The 19,899-nt window shown below is 41.8% G+C and overlaps 2 protein-coding genes across 6 annotated transcripts in view; one reads left to right on the top strand and one right to left on the bottom strand.

Annotated features, from left to right (window-relative positions):
* The first annotated feature begins 2 nt into the window (after positions 1-2).
* JKAMP (JNK1/MAPK8 associated membrane protein) lies at positions 3-14,372 on the top strand. Of its 5 annotated transcripts, none has more exons than XM_084894924.1 (8): positions 60-152; positions 2,076-2,149; positions 2,974-3,128; positions 4,069-4,148; positions 7,474-7,680; positions 8,839-9,020; positions 10,761-10,837; positions 12,665-14,372. In XM_084894924.1, the coding sequence occupies exons 3-8, from the start codon at positions 3,108-3,110 to the stop codon at positions 12,881-12,883; spliced, it is 786 nt and encodes a 261-aa protein (XP_084751050.1). In that variant the 5' UTR covers positions 60-152; positions 2,076-2,149; positions 2,974-3,107; the 3' UTR covers positions 12,884-14,372. The 5 variants fall into 5 exon arrangements, with proteins under 5 accessions (XP_084751047.1, XP_084751048.1, XP_084751051.1 ...); XM_084894923.1 differs by having other exon boundaries at positions 61-152; positions 2,058-2,149; XM_084894921.1 differs by lacking the exon at positions 4,069-4,148 and having other exon boundaries at positions 3-152; positions 2,058-2,149.
* Positions 14,174-19,899, bottom strand: part of CCDC175 (coiled-coil domain containing 175) — a 52,247-nt gene continuing 46,521 nt past the window's right edge. Inside the window, exon 20 of the mRNA XM_084879545.1 lies at positions 14,174-14,332. Coding sequence (XP_084735671.1) covers positions 14,232-14,332 — 101 coding nt within the window. The 3' untranslated portion in view covers positions 14,174-14,231. The remainder of the gene's footprint in view (positions 14,333-19,899) is intronic.

The raw sequence follows: 19,899 nt of genomic DNA, 5'->3' as shown, positions 1-19,899 counted from the left end.
GGAAGCGCGAGCGGGGGGCGGGGCTTCGGAGCTGTCGCCCGGGTTACCAGGGGGCGGAGCCGCCGAGGCGTCCGTGGCCCGGATGTCCGGGCGCGGCGGGCCCCGGGGCTGATCCTGGAGCTTCTCCAGGGAAACTTACCTGCGGCCCATGGGTGAGTGGTCGCCGGGGTCCCGGGAGCGTTCGCAGAAGTCCCTGCTGCTTCGCTTGGCTGCTGCGCGGGGCGCGGCCCACCCTCGCTGCTTGCTCCCCCGCCGCTCGCTCGCCGTGGGGGCGCGCCCTGCGGGATGGGGGCGGGGGCGGGGGCCTGGGCTCCAGCCGGTGCGGAGGGGAGGCCGTGCGCGGGGAGGGGTGGGCTAGGCCTCCGCTGTCACAGCGTTCCAAGCGTCACTTGAGTCTCCGTTTGACACTCGCAGGGTTGCCTTCACAGCTTAGGGCGTTAGTGCAGAGAAACAGCTAAGGGAGCAGAGGCTGATGGCCGCCTACCTGCAGTGGTCTCCTGCTTCGGCATCAATCCTAAGCGTAGGGGGCCCTCCACAAAGATTGCAAAAAAAAGAAAAAAAGAAAAAGTCAAAATGTACGGCAGGGAATGTAAGGAAAGGGAACGGACACTCGGAGTCAGGGTTTGTTTGGCTGATGATAAGCTGTTTCAGGACTTGGGGTTTGAGAAACTTGACTTACATGCAAATATATTTATTAAGCATCTACTGTATGCAAAGCCTGTGTAGAAAGACTTCCAATTCTTTCACCTGGGTCTTCTAAAAAAATCAACTCATTTCCATCTATTCGTTTAGATTTAGAACATTGTGATTACAGTTGGGTTTAAAAATAAGTGTCAAAAAAGCCCATGGGTTTAAAAAAAAAAAACTCAAAAAATTGATAAAGGTGAAAATATTAAACGAGGCATTTTAGTCAGTGTTATTTCTGTTTTTTTCTCAATCGCAAAAGGAGAGAAAAAAAATCAAAAGTCTACTCAAATTTGAAAGGAGAAAGGGCATTGTGGGCCAATCTCTAGATTGTGAATTCATGAAGAATTTGGGAAGTGATTGTTCATCATAATTATAAAATGCATCATTTTCTAATTAATTTACATTTGACCACAGTTGTTTTGGAATTGTTCCACAGTCGGCTAAAGGGTCATTGAAGGCAGGGACTGTCATGGTCCTCTGTGGATCTTTAGTTGTCCCTAACCAGGGGAATCTGACCTTTAATGCATGTTCTTTGAATGAGGGAATCAATGAAGGAAGGGAAATGTCCCTGATAAAAAAAAAAAAAAATCCTCCTTCAATAACCTCGACCTGTTGATGAGGTCAAAGACAATCTGTGGGCCCTGAGTTGTTTTGTAAAGAACAGCTGCTTTTCATTTCCCCCACGCCCGGAGGTCAGGGGATTGATTCAGTCAGTGGTTCCCAAGGGTGGGTCCCTGGCCCAGTGACAGGCTTGATGGAATTTTCACCTCTCCGTGACAAAAGGTAGGACAGTGTAAATAAGCCTTTTATAAAGATGAATTTATTTCCTCTAAAGGCCTGCCCTTTATCCTGAAATTATATTCTTTCTGCTTTGCTGGTATTAAAATGTGTTCTGTTATGAAAGAAGGTGATACTAGATAGTGTGTTTGTGCACATGCACTCAATGTCCTGACTGAGCAGAATAAAAAGTAATGATCCTCTACTAATCCTCTTCCTAGAAAACCATTTAAATTCAGAAGTCTAGACCATCTGATCAAGGGGCGTGACAGGCTGGAGCTACTGGAGACCGGCCAGGCTAGGCTTTGAGTTCTAGGGATACCTCCTGACCTGCAGGCAGAGGACTGAGGATGTTTAATCATAAGAAACAGTATTAAGAACAAGGTTCCAATATAACTTTGTGCAGTGTCGTGCCACAGTGAAAAGGAGAAATTTAATTTTTAAAATAAATGCACAAGATTTTTTGCCACAACACCTGTGATTATTTTATTTGGAACTGTACTGAGTATTTCTGCCAAGTGCTTCACCTATTATTGCATTATCTTTTTATAATCACAAAAGATATTACTGTACTGGCATTTGTTTTTAAAAAGCTGTCGATATTCAACCAGCATGCCTTGGACTTTACTGTGGGAAGACCCTGTTGTTTAAAAATGGCTCAACTGAACTATATGGAGAATGTGGGGTAAGTCTTAATGTTTGCATATAGTTCATTTGTAAAATCTTTTTGCTCTTGAAATATTTTCACATGTAGTATATCTTGTTTCTTCAATCCACTCATTTATAAAAGACTGTAGGCATTAATAAAATTCTTTGTTTTGTCATATTGATTGTCTATAATCTTTCTTCACAGTCACGGTGTTTTTAAGAACATTTTATAATTTTTAAAAATATTTTTAAAATATTTTTTATTGATTTTTTTTTTTTACACAGAAGAAGGGAGAGGGATAGAGAGTTAAAAACATCGATGAGAGAGAACCATCGATCAGCTGCCTCCTGCACACCTACTGGGGATGTGCCGGCAACCAAGGTACATGCCCTTGACCGGAATCAAACCTTGGACCTTTCAGTCCACAGGCCGATGCTCTATCCACTGAGCCAAACCAGTTAGGGCAAGAACATTTTATAATTTTAGAGTAATTTTAAATTATTTTTTATTAATGATATAGCACAGTGACTTGGATATCCAAGTAAGTTAACATTACAATTCCAGTACATTTGTTTGCAGTTATTTTGATACGATGTTAATAGCTAAGTATGTCATTTAATATTTAGTCGACTATTTTAGTAATTTAGTAAAAGGACTCCTTTCAGAGCATTATACAGATATAGGCAAATACAGCGTAGATTTCTTTTTATTTTACTTATGCTTTCTCCTTTTTTATATCTAAAAGTTGCACATGTAAACAGATGTTTAAACAGAAATGGGACATTTTATAGAAAGATTTTGGGGGTGCTAAAGTTCCTAAGTAACATTTGTACATAAAATATTACTTTTATATGTTGTAGGTGTGTCCAAGAGGCCAGAGAACAAACGCACAGAAATACTGTCAGCCGTGCACGGAGTCTCCAGAGCTCTATGATTGGCTCTATCTTGGATTCATGGCTATGCTTCCTCTGGTTTTGCATTGGTTCTTCATTGAATGGTACTCGGGGAAAAAGAGGTTAGCACTTCCTATGAGTGTATCTGGATGGACTGATGCTGGAATAATTATTAGTTAGAATCAAGTAATTATACTTCTGTTGTTTGTTTTAAAAGTGGTAAGCCTGTTTTCGTTTTATATTCTGATTACTTTTGATTGTGGCAAGAAAACTGAATGATAGGGCATGCCTCAATATTTACTGAGGGAATTATCTTTTGTCTGTTTTACTTTAAATGAGCTAGAAGGAACTTTTTTTTTTACATGTCTTTTTTGTTGTTAAAGAAATTGGAAGCATTTTTAAATTATCTTTATTGTTGTTTTTTTTCACAAATAATTGCTTTATTGTTCTAGAACTAATACTTTGTGATTTAATTTACTACTACCCTGTTTCCCCGAAAATAAGACAGTGTCTTATATTACTTTTTGCTCCCAAAGATGCGCTAGGTCTTATTTTCAGGGGATGTGTTATTTTTCCATGAAGAAGAATACGGTACACATTTATTGTTAAATGAAAATAAAGGAAATTTATTACCTGTATACGGTACGATAGTATGGTAGTTGTCAACACAAACCAGACAAACTGTGAATCCTGCAGTATCAAGAATTTACTCATTTATTCAGTGACAATCATGTCATCATCTTCTGGAACATCATCATAACAATCCAATTCCTGAATTTCCTGGTGAATTTCTTGTGACTCCATTTCTTTCAGAATCAGTGGACCAAATCTCTCATGTTTAGCCTAGGTGGGCCTTATTTTCGGGGGGATACCTTAAATTTCACTCAGAAGGAAACCTATAAGTAGGTCTTATTTTCGGAGGATGTCTTATTTTCGGGGAAACACGGTAGTAGTCGATTATAATGTAGTTAAAATGCTGTAGCTGCAACCTAGTTATGAAAACTCATACTAGCACATTATCTCCATAAGCATTTATTAAGTACTGTGCTTTATGTTCATAAGGTCAGAGGAGGAGATACACAGATAACTGACATGGTTTATAGTCACAATCTTTTAGAGAAGACTAAGGTATATATTGTAATGTAAGTAATATAAGTCATTCTTAAAACTCTAAAAGCACTATGAACAAAATGCTCTGCAATCATAAAGAGAGGAAGAGATAAATTGTGCCTGGTAGGATCTGAAAGACTTTGCGGGGGGGGGGGGGGGGGGGGGAGATTATTTGAGGCAGAGGAAAGAGCTTGCGCATGGAGGTATGAAATGTGTGTCCTGTTAGGGTGGGGATGGAAGTGCTCACCTGTGGTCCCAGTGTGGATTGCTTATGGAAGAAAGAGGGAAAGATAGGCTGCGGCCAGCGGGTGAGGGTTCTTGATGAGGATGTGAATTTTATTCTACTGGGAACAAGGACCCAAATTCTTCCTTAGTACATTAGCCATACTACGTATGGCTTAGCATATATGGCTTTTAGTTCCTCTAACCCAGTGGTCGGCAAATTCATTAGTCGACAGAGCCAAATATCAACAGTATAACGATTGAAATTTCTTTCAAGAAACGAAAACCAACTTCTGTGCATGGGCCACAAAGTTTCAGTCACATTGTATGTGCGCGCCCACACACGTGGTATTTTGTGGAAGAGCCATACTCAAGGGGCCAAAGAGCCTCATGTGGCTCGAGAGCCGCAGTCTGCCTACCACTGCTCTAACATCTTAGTAACTTTCCTGCTTTAGGTCCTTTCCCTACCCCAAACTCTTTTCTCTGCCTCAAGTACTTTCTTGTCCCTCAAACTGCAACTTTTTACGTAGCTGCCTTTTCCCTTCAATTTAAATTACAACCACTCGGAGAGGCCTCCCCTGACCCAAGCTAAAGTAGGTCTGTCCCTTCTTTTTCTTTTTTTTTTTTAAATATATTTTATTGATTTTTTTTTTTTTTTTTTTTTTTTTACAGAGAGGAAGAGAGAGAGGGATAGAGAGTTAGAAACATCGATGAGAGAGAATCATCCATCAGTTGCCTCTTGCACACCCCCTACTGGGGATGTGCCCGCAACCAAGGTACATGCCTTTGCCTGGAATCGAACCCAGGACCTTTCAGTCCGCAGGCCAATGCTCTATCCACTGAGCCAAACCGGTCCCGGCTTATTTTTCTTTTTTAATAGCGCTCTTCATTTGTTTTTGTTTCGTTTTAGCACTCAACGCATTTATAGTTAAGTTTGTTTCCTCAGTTAGCGTTCCGCCTGCCCTTGACTGTCAGCTCCAAGAGGGCCGTGACACTCTGTCCTCCGTGGAATCTGCAGAGACCAGCACAGCAGCTGCCCCTGAGAAATACCCACTCAGTATTTGCGGAGTGAATGATTTATTCATGAAGGTCTGGTTTAGAGAAGTAACATCCTTGGATGTGTATTTTAGGAAGATGACTTCTGTGGAGGGTAGATTGGAGGAGAGACATATTAGAAGGCTGTGGCCCCAGAAACAGTGATGGGCAGACTCAGGTTTATTATTTTTCAGAAGAACATATAGATTTTCTTAAAACTCTCATCTTTTAAAAAATTTTTGTTATAGAATAATGAGAGATGACAATAAAAAGGATGTTATGTGCATAAAGCTAAAATAGAAGGCTAAAACAATGGCAAGAAATTATGAAATTAAAATTTTGCCTCTAAAAATATGAATTCTATAAGGAAATAAAAGATTGGATTATATATGAAAGTGTAAATGTTTATGCATCTAGTATTTTCAACTGTGTAAAATGGTGCTAGGGTTCTGCTTCCAACAATATGGGCTAATCATGAGCTCCAGGTGACCTTCCTCAAAGATGCCAATAAAGAGGGAATACGCTAATTGACTGCCCCACCCTCAAAAGATGGCGGCACCCACAGTCACCAGATGGCACTGCCCAGACCCCTCAGTCCCACCGGGGCAGCAGGCGGGCCCAGCCGATCTGTGTACCTGCCTCCAGAGTCCCCCAGTACCCTCAGCCCCCAAGCTGCACAGGGCCGCCCAAGGCTCAGGTAACCAGGGCCGCCAAGGCTTGCGCTGCTGGCAGTGGCAGCAGCAGAGGTGTGATGGGGCGTCGCCTTCCCCTGATCGCTAGGTCTTCTACCGCCCCCCAAGAGCTCCCAGACTGTGAGAGGGGGCAGGGCAGACTGAGGGACCCTCCCCCCCTTCCCTGCATGAATTTTCATGCACCAGGACCCTAGTCATCATATATAATATAAGCCTAATATTCAAATAGACTGAATGTCGGAACGACTGGTCAGTGGGTGGGCAGGGCCAGCGAGCTGGCGGCACCAGGCCAGCCAAGGCAGGTGCCCGTGGGCAGAGGGAGGGGATGACGATCAGTGTGTGGCAGTGACCAGTAGTGGTGGAGGGGCAATTGGGGGCAGGACCAGCTGCTCTCTGGCCAGTGCTATTCCCAGATCAGCCCACTGGTTGCCTCACCAGTTGCTTCCCACAGAGGGAAGCCTAAGCCATCATTTACACATCCCCCAAGAGCTCCTGGACTGAGAGGGCACAGGTCTGGCAGAGGAACTTCTCCGAGTTCACTAATTTTTGTGCACCGGGCCTCTAGTATATTGTTAGTTATCCAAAAGTCTACTTTTTATATTTAAGATAATTTTTAATGATGCATAAATAACTTTAAGAAAAAAAATTTAAATATATTTTATTGATTTTTTACAGAGAGTAAGGGAGAGGAATAAAGAGTTAGAAAAATTGATGAGAAACATCGATCAGCTGCCTCTTGCACACCCCCCACTGGGGATGTGCCTGCAACCAAGGTACATGCCCTTGACTGAAATTGAACCTGGGACCTTTCAGTCCCCAGGCTGACACTCTATCCACTGAGCCAAACCACTCAGGGCAACTTTAAGAAAATTTTAATAGCAATTTGGTGAGGCACTAAAGATAAGGGTCAATCTATTTTCTGCTCTCCTGAATATTTAGATGATACTGGCATGGTATTCCTTTTTAGTAAACAAGGTTAAACTCTTCTCAAGTGGTTTTCATATGTTTGGCTTTTCTTTTCTTTTTCTTTTTTTAAGAAAATATATTTTATTGATTTTTTACAGAGAGGAAGGGAGAGGGATAGAGAGTTAGAAACATCGATGAGAGAGAAACATCGATCAGCTGCCTCTTGCACATCCCTACTGGGGATGTGCCCACAAGCAAGGTACATGCCGTTGACTGGAATCAAACCTGGGACCTTTGAGTCCGCAGGCCGACGCTCTATCCACTGAGCCAAACCAGTAAGGGCTATGTTTGGCTTTTCTTATCCATTAAGAATATAATTTGTTTCAGGAGTCAACACTTAACATTTCTTTATAGAAACCATATCTTGAATCATATCCAGGTTTTATGAAAAGCCAGTTAGCACTAATAGTTTTGGGTAATTGTGCTGCTTTTGTTTTACTAGTTCCAGTGCACTTTTCCAGCACATCACCGCATTATTTGAATGCAGCATGGCAGCTATCATCACCTTACTTGTGAGTGATCCAGTCGGTGTTCTTTATATCCGTTCATGCCGAGTATTGATGCTTTCTGATTGGTACACGATGCTTTACAACCCAAGTCCAGATTATGTCACCACTGTGCACTGTACTCATGAAGCTGTCTACCCACTGTAAGTATTTATCTAGACTTAAAGTCATGTTTTTAAAAATGACATTTATAGATTTAATTCATTCCAGTAGGCTTTGAACATTGTAAAACGGCATCTAGGCCCGGGGGGAAATATACAGAAATAATTTTCTTCTCTTAAGGGATATGTCATTGGATAGGAGCAAATAGAAATACATCTTAGTATAATAGAAGTTAAAGTGCGTTTGCGTTGATGTTGAAGTATGTGTGAACACCTAAAATAAGCCATCTGTGTTTTTTAGAAAGAGATGTATAAGGAACACCTTTTTGATACACAGCAGAGAAGCAATATCTGACATATGGGAAAGAGTATGGGCTTTGGAGCTGAAAGCAGGCTTGAGTTTGAATCCTGACAGAAAATTAAGAAAATTTCTGTAAATTGTTGGTGTTCATTTGATGTTGTTGGTTTTTTTTGGTAAAGGAAGAGTCTGATATTTATGTTCTAGTCATAGCAAGTGTTCATTAAGTAATATGCTCAGTAAAATAGTCCTTTTTGAGAAAGTTATAATAGTACTAAGTGTCAAAACACACATGCACATATGTAAAAAGGTAATTTTCAAAAAATAAGATCTAGATGTAAAGATATGAAAATCTTTTCCACCTGCCCAGCCCTAAGCCCTATCTCTTTCTATATGTATGTATAGCTAAAATTTATATATAAAGGACTGATAAAATCCCCTGTTGATTTAATAGAGCTGTACTCTCAGCTTCAATTAATGAATTAATGGCTACATAGTATTTCACATAACATTTAACCAGTTTTCTGTTGATGAATATTTATTTTGTTCCTTAATTTTCTTTATTATGTGATCCAATAAAAACCTGTTCATAAAGTTATTTTTGTGAATCCCTGATAATTTCCTTTTGATAAATTTCTGCAAGGAAAATTTCTGGATCGAATGATATAAACATTTTTTTAGGATTTTGGATACACATTGTCCGACTGCCTCCTGGGAAGGGACCAGTATGCACTTTTCAGTAATGGTATGGGAGTTCTTTTGGGAAACCATCCACCAGTGTGAATATTCAGTGGGTAGACTTAGTACGCTTTTTAAACCTTTTATAGGACCTTTGATTTAAACATGATCAATGATAAAGTATTTTGAAAGTATTTTTGATAATGTAATTCCTTACTTTACAGCTACACCATTGTATTTATCTACTATGCGTTCTGCTTGGTGTTAATGATGCTGCTCCGCCCCCTGCTGGTGAAGAAGATTGCCTGTGGGCTAGGGAAGTCGGATCGATTTAAGAGTATTTATGCTGCACTGTATTTCTTCCCCATCCTAACCGTGCTTCAGGCAGTTGGCGGAGGCCTTCTATGTAAGTGTCTTGGGCAAATAGCGATATATCTATTATATGTGATCAATAATATCTTCTGAGAATAATTTTGGAGCTTTTTCTTTAAAATCGAATTTTTAAAAAATACATTTTTATTGATTTCTGAGAGGAAGGGAGAAGGATAGAAACATCAGTGATGAGGGAGAATCATTGATTGGCTGCCTCCTGCACACCCCCTACTGGAGATCGAGCCTGCAACCCCAGCCTTGACTGAAATCGAACCTGGGACCCTCTGGTCTGTAGGCCGACACTCTATCCCCTGAGTCAAACCAGGGCGAATTTTTTAATTCTTGAAAATAAACCACAGTATATATTTTGCCTAAAACATATAATAAGCCTTTAAAAAAAAATCATGATTTTTTTAAAGAATGAAATAGAAATTCTCAGGAAATCAGTGGCAGCTAACCAAAACTGATTTCTATTTAGGGAATACTTTGCATTTTAAGCTTATAACCTAAACAGAAAGATTTTTAAAACCCAAGTATTAATTAGAAAACAAAAATTGTTTTTTTCATACGATATATAGAAATTACTCCAGGCCCACCACCAGGCATAATAGCTCAAAATCTCAAACTGTTTTAGATCCTAGAGTAAGGCTGTGTTAAATCCTGCCCCGAGCCCAGGTTTGAAGTTTGGACCTTGTTAGAAACTTCCTCTTCTGTCAGGACTTAAATTTGTATCAGTAACATTTTTTAAAAATTACAAACGCAGTGTGATTTTTTGGGAATGACTGGGTGAGGACCTAAGCACTGTCTGTGAAATAAAAGGTCCTAAATCTCAGGAAGCCATACAGGTATTTAGTAAGTTGGAATTACGCCTTTATGGATAATTCTGAGGTCCTGGCTTCTGCATCCCAAATTAACATTTGAAGTTGTTCCGATTGGGTTTCACTGCCATGTAGCATGATTGGTTTCATAAACTGAAGTTAATTATTTTAAAACAATTGTATTAAAGATTTTTTAAAATATATTTTATTGATTTTGTACAGAGAGAAAGGGAGAGAGAGAGAGTTAGAAATATCGATGAGAGAGAGTCATCGATCAGCTGCCTCTTGCACACCCCCTACTGGGGATATACCCGCAACCAAGGTACATGCCCTTGATCAGAATCGAACCCAGGACCCTTCAGTCCCCAAGCCGATGCTCTATCCATTGAGCCAAACCGGTTTCGGCTGTATGAAAGATAATTTAAGGTACTTTTCTCAGTTTGCTCCTTTCTTTTAATGTTATAAATTTAAAACATTGAAGAGAAAGGCAGTATTTTATAAGAAAAACATTTTGCTTACAGTATTTCCATACTTATAGTATTCCAAGTACAGTAGTCTCCCCTTTTCTGCGGTTTTGATTCCCATGGTTTTAGTTACCTGTAAACAGTGGTCCAAATATATTAAATGGGAAATCTCAGAAGTAGATAATTTATAAGTTTTAAATTGCACGCACACTGCTCTGAGTAGTATGTCGAAGTGCTGCTCCATCCAGCTTGTCCCGACCCTGATGTGAATCGTCCCTTTGTCCAATGACACTGTGGAGCCAAAAACAGGGACTGCCTGGCCTTTACAGGGCCTTTGCTGGCCCTGCCTCAGGGCTCAGAGGCTAACGTCTCTCACAGGACTGACTGAGAAAGTTTTCAGTTATGGGGAGAATTAAACTGTTTGAAATTTTTTGATGGTTTATTTAGAAAATATGCTTAATTTTCAACATAATGCCAATGTTTGTTTTTCAGATTACGCCTTCCCATACATTATATTGGTGTTATCTTTGGTTACTCTGGCTGTGTACATGTCGGCTTCTGAAATAGAGGTAGGAAAAATGTTTTCCTTAGAGATTTTTTTTATGGGTTTGACAATTGAATAGGAGGATAATACATATGATATGATCATTTTAGTAATCCTTGGCTAGTTGATCTCATTACGTAGCTTATGAATGGTTGTATACTGGACTGTATTTGTTTGGAAAATTAGTGAAGTAGTCAGGCTCAACTAGTCAGGCTCAACATCCTCTTAGCATGTTGGAGAAAAAATTTATTTCACATAATTTACTCAGAAAACATTTAATTATGAAATGTTGAAAACTTAACACCATTTTGAGGGAAACATAAAAATGCTTTATGATGTATAAAACTAATTTTACACATTATTTTACATTGGCAGCACTGACACCAGTCATTATATTGCACATTCTCCACCCTTCTATATTTTGTCTCCAATTTTATTTTCTTGATTATGGATGTTTACTTTTGTCCTCTAATATCTATACTATTTTGGTGATTTGGAAATAACACTAATAGTAACATTACTTCTGATACTGTTTCTGTTTTGAGATAACCATTTGTGCTTCTTTTCAGTATTTCAGTGGAAGGTCACTGTTAGAGAGGACTCATTTTGAGGCTAAACTCTGAATGAGTAGAGTGTCAGTGGCTTAGTACTGTTTCACCCTGAGCTTGCTAACCTAGTGCCCATGCAGTCCGCTGCCCACCACACTTGATAGACATGTGCTTTCTCATAATTCTTAACCTTAACCCAGGGACATTATATTTTAATTTAATCCAGAGATTAAACTACATTTAATTTAATCAAAAGCTTGATCCAGAGAAAGTAAGTTGTTAACTATTTTGGAATGCTTGCTGTTGATGCCTTTCTCAGTTCATTAGTGAAAAGGTGAGAGAGAATGACACAGGGAGAATAATATAGTAGAGGAACAGACAAAATATTTTGATGATTATTCAGTTGTTTCTACTTCCCCTTTATAATCTTTAATCAGTATCACAATATGTATAATTAAAGAAGGTAAGCAAATTAGTTTTAGCACTTTTTTCAATGCTAGGGAAATATTAGAGGGGGGAATAGTTGAATATTTGAGTAAAATGAAGTTTGTGAATTTATTTATTATCCTTAACTACTATAGATAATAGTTATGTTAGCTTGAAACTTATTTGTGTCCCTGCCCCTGGGAATCTCTCCTATAAAATGTGCATGTATTATACTTCAGTTAGGACTCCACCCATAGATCTGAGAGAGACCTGGATCAGGAAAGACAGTGTCTGTAAGTCTAGCTTTAGGCGAGTTAAAGAGCCATTTAGTAAGAGAAAGTTAGTAATAGAATATCCCAGATTCCATTTCAGTATGTGTATTAGCACATTCAGCCATTACTTTAATAATAATGGCCCTTCCCATTTCTGCATGTTAGAGAGCTGTGTTCAGGAATAAAAAGAAACCGGAGTAGTCCCGTGTCATTTCTGCTCCCTCTGCCACCCAGGCAGCAGACCAGGGAAGCTGAGGTTACGGAGGCTGGTGTGCGCACCTCCCGTTTCTCACCGCAGACGCAGCGGCCGGGCAGGAGGAAGGCACATCAGGGTGTCCCCCTTCCAGCTCCCTCCTTCAGAAGCAGCCCTAGCGTTCCCCGCGATGACGGGTATAAACCGGGCCGTAGACGCGCTCTGTCCTGCGCTGCCGCAGCGCTTACAGGGCCTCCCCCCGCTCCTCGGGAAGAGTGGAGGCCAGCAAGTGCGCCCTCCGGTCCCTTTTAGCTCAGAGTCTGAGTCTGAGGTAGGACTTTCAAATAATACGTTTCAATCACAATAGAAGTGATTATCTGGTTCTCTCCTCTTTCTTTTATAAAATGACACAGAACTGCTATGATCTTCTAGTCCGGAAGAAAAGACTCATTGTTCTCTTCAGCCACTGGCTACTCCATGCTTACGGGATCATCTCCATCTCCAGAGTGGACAAACTCGAGCAGGACTTGCCCCTGTTGGCTCTGGTGCCCACGCCCGCCCTGTTTTACTTGTTCACAGCCAAGTTTACCGAGCCTTCACGGATACTCTCGGAAGGAGCCAACGGACACTGAGCATAACATGCCAAAACCCCTAACAAGTATTCTTAATAAAAAAGTAAAGAAATAAAAAATGTGTTAGTTCTCTTCTGTCATAGGTGGGAATGAGATTGTCAGTATATCGTAATGTTTTGGGTTGGTTGATTTTGTTTTTGACCTAAGACTTTATGGTTAGACTTAGAAACAAACACTACAATACTCTGTTATGTAGTATAATATAATACACTATCCCGCTTATAGCACACTATTACATGGCCCAGGAGGCCTGTCTCTCGCACCTGTTTAGTTATTGTTCAGAGCAAAAACATGTTTCTGTGGATCTAGCAATATGTTGTTTTTGCTTTTATTAAATACTTTAATAAGTATAATATGAGATTCTTAGCTTTGGCACAATTGTGCTTGCCTGATATGTTTCAACCTGGCTTTCAAGTGTAATGAATCAAAAAGACACATACCTGTGGGGTCTGATAGCAAGCATGGAAATACAAAGTATGTTGTCTTTTATTATCTATTTATTTTCACCAATACAGTATTTTCTTCAAAAATAGAGCATAATTTATATAATAGTTTCCTATTTATAGGTGGTTTGGTTGAAAATATCTTCATATTATTCCTGTTCCTGTAAAGAAAAACAATAATGAAAAACTTGGCAAAAGGTCTCAACTGAAGAGAAACTTGACAAAAAGTCTCAAATGTTCTGACATTTGTAATTGTGGAAATTAAAAATATTAGGTAGTGAGATTAATGTCTTTTTCCCCACGTGAACAAATACATGTTCTCACATATTTCCTTCCTCTTACATCTTATTTAAAAAATTGGACTGAAGAGAGAGAGACATCAGTTGGTTATGCAGAGATTGAACTGGCACCTATGTACGTGCCCTGACATATCAAACCTGCTACATTTTGGTGTATGGGATGATGCTCCAACCAACTGCGCCAGCCAGCCAGGGCTTATACAATATATTATTTTTTAAGGATGCATAAACATGCCACATTTTTTTTGATCCTGAGACACATTTTTCTCCACCGTGGGACATCTCTGAATTAAGCTGCATCACACAATTGATGGCTTCTTAGATTTAACAAAATGGAGAATCTACACAGCATAGGAACAGTTTTACTGTGGTTGTTGATGGGGATGCTGCTTGTCTATTTTTATACTCTGAACAGACTTATGGTTGTAACCATGGAAACTATATTTATTTACTGATTCTGCTATTGGTGGGGGTTACACAAGTTTGTTAAATCTCAAACTTTAATACTTTCATTGACAGTTGCAAATTGTGGAAGAATGTGCACTCACTTTGTCTGTAGTTTATGCCTTTTGAATCCACAGCAGTTGTATCCTTGGAATTCTTTTGTTAATTTTTCTTTGTTACTATGTTTTTGATATTAAATGCAGCCAACTTGTGACGGACTTTTTTGGCGACTTTTTTGAAACGTTTCTGTTTGATCTTCTCTTCTGTAAGAATAAAAATAAAATTGTAAAAATTCTGTGTGTATTTCAGACAGGTTTGGGTGGTTATTAGTGTCCATTAAAATTCTAAGTTGCCCAAAGAATCCCTCCATTGGACAACTACACAATTGGAAAGGGGGAGCGCTGGGGGGCAGGGTCATGTATCCGATCACCAGGACTGTTCTTTTTCTACCACGTTTGGAGCCATCTTAGGCATCTTCTCTGATGTTGTATTCTAGCAGAAAAGTATGTATGCAAAAGGAGAAATCATGCAAGTAATTATGATTACAACTCAAAGGCAAAGACTTTCAGGAATATTTACTACATACCTGCATTTTTAATTTGCACTGTGAAGAACAAGAGGAATAATTCATAGCAACTGTGGCTGCTAATGTTATTAAACTAGCTTGTTAAAACATGGTTATTAATATACAAAAATTACCCTTGTCTAGCTCAACTTAGTCTTGACATAGGTCCTTGTACTACCATTCACTGCTCTAGTGATAATTGTGCTAACCAGTGCTGGATAGGTTACTTAAAGTCAAATATTTTCTGATTTTGGTCAGTGTATCCATTTAAGTTACCTTGTTACGTATTTCTCTAAAGCCGCTGGTTTGCAAGACTTGACTGCACATCGGAACCAGCTAGAGAGACTTGTTAAAAACATGCCTTGGTCCCACCCCCAGAGACTCATGGTCAATTGGTCTGGGGTTTGGGCCAAAGATTTTAAAACCTCCAGGTGATTCTAATGTTTGAGAACCATTGTGTAAACTCTTCCTAGTTCAGATTTTAATTTTTCCAAGAGACCTTTTCACAATTTTTGGGAAATGATTTTTAAAAAATATTTCTCACTGAAATTTTGATTCTGCTTGATCATAACTGTGTTCTTTTCCATTAAATGATCACAATACAGATAATTGTATCAAGTTCTTGTCCATCACAATAACAAAAATATATATATTTGATCTTTCTTTTAAAATATCTCTTGACCTAAAAAGTCTAGAGAGCAGACATCAAGTTAAAATATTTGGTTAGTATACAGATTATCTGCATTCAAAATTATAGTATAGTAGCTTAATGGCCTAGTGCAAGAAATTTGTGCACATTAAAAGGGGATTCATTAGAGGAAATATTTTAATATTGTTATTTGCCCTTTATAATAGAAGTGTCAGAGATGAAAGAGAATTAGATGTATATGAAAATCCTCCTCCTGTCAGAGTCTGGGGCGCACTGTGGACCCAGAGTCAAGACCCTGCCCACCTGTGGTGCCTCAAAATCACACCAGACCCAGACGCAGCCAGCCCCACCCACATTGGGCAAGACCCAGACCTGGCTGGCCCCAACCCATCAAGCCCCACCAGGTGGGGGGTGCAGCCTCAGGTCCTCCATCAAGCTCTGCCTGGTGGGGGGCGTAGCCTCAGATCCCCTGTCAAACCCTGCTGGGCAGGGTCACAGCCTCAGGTCCCCAGGCAGCAGGGTGGGGGGCGCATCCTGAGGTCCCCTGGCCCAACACTAGGGCAGGGGCATACCTTGAGGTCCCCCGTCAAGCCCCACAGAGCAGGGGTCGTGGCCTCAGGTCCCCTGGCCTGGCGCCATGGTGGGGGGTATAGCCTCAAGCCCCGCCAGATGGGGGGCACAGCCTTAGGGCCTCTGTCAAGCCCTGCTGGACAGGGGGTGTGGCCTGAAGTCCCCCATCAAACCCTGCCAGGTGGGGGGTGCAGGCTCAGGTCCCCTTCCCTGGCCCAGCACCATGCAGCCTCAGGTCCCTGCTGATTGCTCCTTAAGGTTTGTTACAGGAACTTGGCCTCTGCTGTGGGTGCAGCCATTTTGTGTTACGGAAACCACCTCCCCCCCTCCACTGTGGGCACTGCCACCTTTGTGATGGTGTGATGGTCAATTTGCATATTCCCTCTTTATGAGCTAGGACTCAAGGATTTTTGGAACTTTAAAACATTCTTTTTAATGCTTTAAAAAAGTCCATACTCAGTTGTTATTTGGTTTAGGTATACACTACAAATTAGCTTATTTACTTGTTTATAAGAAAGAATATTAAGGCAAAAAGCAACTATCTTAGATTTCAGGATGAAGCCTGGTATTTTCTGACAAGCCACACCGCCTCCCCATCTCCCCCCTCCCCTCTTGCCAGCTGGAACCCCAGCAGATCTGCCCTCGGCCATGCTGTTGCAGTTCTTGGCCAGGTGACGGGCTGCTCCTTTGGGAAGACATCCCTGTGTATTCCAACACCCAGAAAGACTCCGACACCCCTCTTTACCTCCCCCCCTAGCCACTCATTAGAAGGAGCCCACTGGGTTCTAATCGTCTCTTGTCTCATTCTCACAGAAAGTGCACTCTGACATTCACACTGGGTGTCCTTCAACTCTGGTGCCAGACTCAAAGGTGCCCATGGTGGTAATGAAGCCAGTGCAGTGTTCCTGGAGGAGAGGGGCAGGACCTGCAGGACTGCAGTGACACCATGTGCCCAGAAGAGGGCAGGGGAGGGCTGTTGAGCTGAAAGAGATCAAGGGCTTCTCTAGAAGTCCGTGTGGGAGAGAAGCTATTCTACAAGAACATTTATTTTTTATTATTTATTTATTTAAATCAATCTTTATTGTTCATATTATTACAAAGGTTTCTCATTTCTTCCCCCCTCCACCAGGTTCCCACTCCACCCTCCACCCCCTCCCCACCCCCCATTGTCCTCATCCATAGGTGCACAGTTTATGTTCAGTCTCTTCCTCCCTCCACCACTCCCCCTTTCTCGAGAACAGTCAGTCCACTCCCCTCCCATATCGCCGACTCTACTACAATGAACAGCTATTATTGTTCATCAGGTTTTTCAATCTCCTTTTGTTGTTGTTGTCGTTTTAATTAATAAACTTTTACACTTCTAAGAATAAATTTTAAAATCTAATAATTTTAAACCTTGTTTTTTTTTCTGCCCTGGGAATTGAGAAGCAAACTTGTTTACATGTAAACTTGCCCTTAGGTGTAGCCATTTAAAGGTAAATGAACACATTGTTTAAAGATAGCTGCTGGTTGGAATTGGATTACCTGTTCTGGGTGGGAAGGGCTTGTCCTCCCCTTTCTCCATTGATATTAAGGTGTTAGTTTTAAAACCTCTTTTTGGCAAGAGACCTTAAACTTTCAGAACTTTAAAATTTTCAGATAGTAAATCAGTTACTTAGCATTTTCTCAAATCAATAATACCTCTACAAGAACATTTAAAAGCTGGGAGGTTACAGGTGGCTCAGAGGTGGCCAGGTAATCCACCTGGCCTTTAGCACCCCAGGCGGGTGGCAGGCTTCAGGAATCTGATAAGCACTTAGTAAAGGTCTAATGCTTTCCTACTGCTGCTATCGCTTCTATTTTACCACCAGGGAGGCTAAACAGCACATAAGAAGCAAAGCTGCGATGTGAGCCCACATGGTGCCACTGCTCCAGGAGCAAAACTCAGCGGAGCTAAGGGGGTGGCGATCTTCCTTCAGGTCTCAGCTCCACTTCCAGTTCTTCAGAGACGTCCCCCGACCCCTAACCAGTCTCCCTCTTAGGTTCTGAAGTTCTTATGCCCCCCCCCCCCCACCCCTTCAGGACACTTAGGACACTGACATTTTACGCACATTTGCAGACGACCTGATTCTCCCGCCATACCAGGGGTGGGCCAGCTGCACCTGAAGGGCAGATCTGCCACTGTGGCAGAGCTGAGCAGTTGAGTAGGAGACCTTTCCTGGCTGGCAAAGCCAAAAATATTGTCTGGCCCTTTAAGGTTTGCCGACCTCTGCACCTGACCGTGGTTTCCACTGAGGAGGGACTAGACCTATTTTCATTCACTGTTGTAACCCCACAACCTAATACAACAGTTGGCACAGCACAGACATTTGGTAAGGACTTGCTGAATACAGTTTAGAGTTGATAATGAAACACGGATGGAACCTAAAAGCAGGGCCAATCAGAGGAAGGCAGACACGCTCACTGATGGCTCCCCGAGGAGGCCCTGCTGTCAGGCTGGCCGGCCGGCTCTCCCAGGCCCATAGCCTCCATCCCCGCGCCCCTGACGCCTCCTCTCGTCCACCATAGACCTTGCCCACTACCCGCCCTGCCTCCGAAGCTCTGCCAAAGGCAAGCGGCGGTGACCGCCTGCCTTGCTGTCCCAAGCTCTACGCCTCGGCTTTTCAAGGGTGTCTGTTTCTGTCTGCCCCAACGCAAAGATTCCATCAGGCTTCAGACAAAAGCAGAAGATGCGCTCCTGTGAAAATAATGAAACTGACCCATAGAGATGACTTAGCTGTTAAAGTTCCACCGGATCGACAGTCGCTGGGGACAACCTGGCCTTGCAAAGAAAATACAAAGACAGGCAAGGTCCACTAGGGCCCCTTTATGCACTCCAACCGGAGAAGCAGCACCAGGCCCCAGCAGGAAGGCCAAGGCAGCCTTTTGGCTGAGAAGAGGGGGCTTTCCCCACAAAATGCTTCCCTGGCTGCCTGCACAGTACTTCTGTCCGCAAAACCCTCCGCACACTGGTTTTTAGCAAATATTGAAATGGTTGTTAATCCATCACTTCTTCTCAACTTGCTTTTATTCTATTTCATTTTACTTTCCACACCCCACCTTTAAAATTGCTTATCTAATGCTCTTTCAAATTAAACCTTAACGACCTCTACTAACTCCATATACTTGCCGAAGGATTTATTTTTTTCTTTTCCATTTCGTAACTCCATCGCTCTCCTGCACTCTATTCTCCCGCCTCCTCTCCAGCCCTCCACACCCCAGGGCATCAAGGTCTCCAGCCCTGGAACCCCCTGCTGTGCCCGTGTGAGGGCTCAGCCCCATTGCCCTAACCTGGTCAGGGCCCTGAGTTAAAGTAGGGATTAAGGAGGAAGCTGATATTCCTCAGGAGAGACCCGGCTGCTTGAATCCTGAGGCGGTCAATCCTATAGGCTATACTCAGCAGTGTTTCCCAAAGTGTGGTATGCGCACCCCCAGGGGTACGGGAAGAGTTTGGTGGGGGTACGCGTTGCACCGGAGTTTGGTGGGGATATGCACTGCACCGTGCTTAGCTGCATCTAATTCTACGTTCTCATGAGTACGAGGGGTACTCAGCGTTACGAAAATTATAGAAGGGGTGCACATATGTCAAAAGTTTGGGAAACACTGGGCTATAGGATGTATCCACATCTCAGAAGCCCCAGGAGGCCTCACGAGATTGTCGGAAAAGGCAGTCCGTTGCTGTTTATAATTCTAAATTCACTCCAGGGAAGAAAAGGTAAACTGATGCTCAGTATCTCCTTACTTATGAAGACAAGGAAATGTGTGAGAGAGTTTGGAAAGTCTGCTTTGGAAAGTGTTTAAAATAAGAGTTTGAAAAATCAGAAGTAAGTTGAGGTTCAGTTACAGAGAAAAGTCTCTTAGGTGGAAGAGGTGAGAATCAGTGCCCACCAGAAGGTTCATGTCCCGGCACGGTTAGGGGTGGGTTGTTGGCCATAACTATGTTACCAGCAGGCAGGCACTCTTATCTGGGGGAGGGTGTTCTTGACAGCACGGGCTATGCAAATGAGCAGGAAGTCCTTTGTTACCCG

This window comes from Pipistrellus hanaki (genome assembly GCF_964339955.1).
Source record: "Pipistrellus hanaki genome assembly, chromosome: 1".
Taxonomy (NCBI): domain Eukaryota; kingdom Metazoa; phylum Chordata; class Mammalia; order Chiroptera; family Vespertilionidae; genus Pipistrellus; species Pipistrellus hanaki.
The sequence above is the reverse complement of the archived record's forward strand: the minus strand, read 5'-3'. Positions and strand labels throughout refer to the sequence as shown.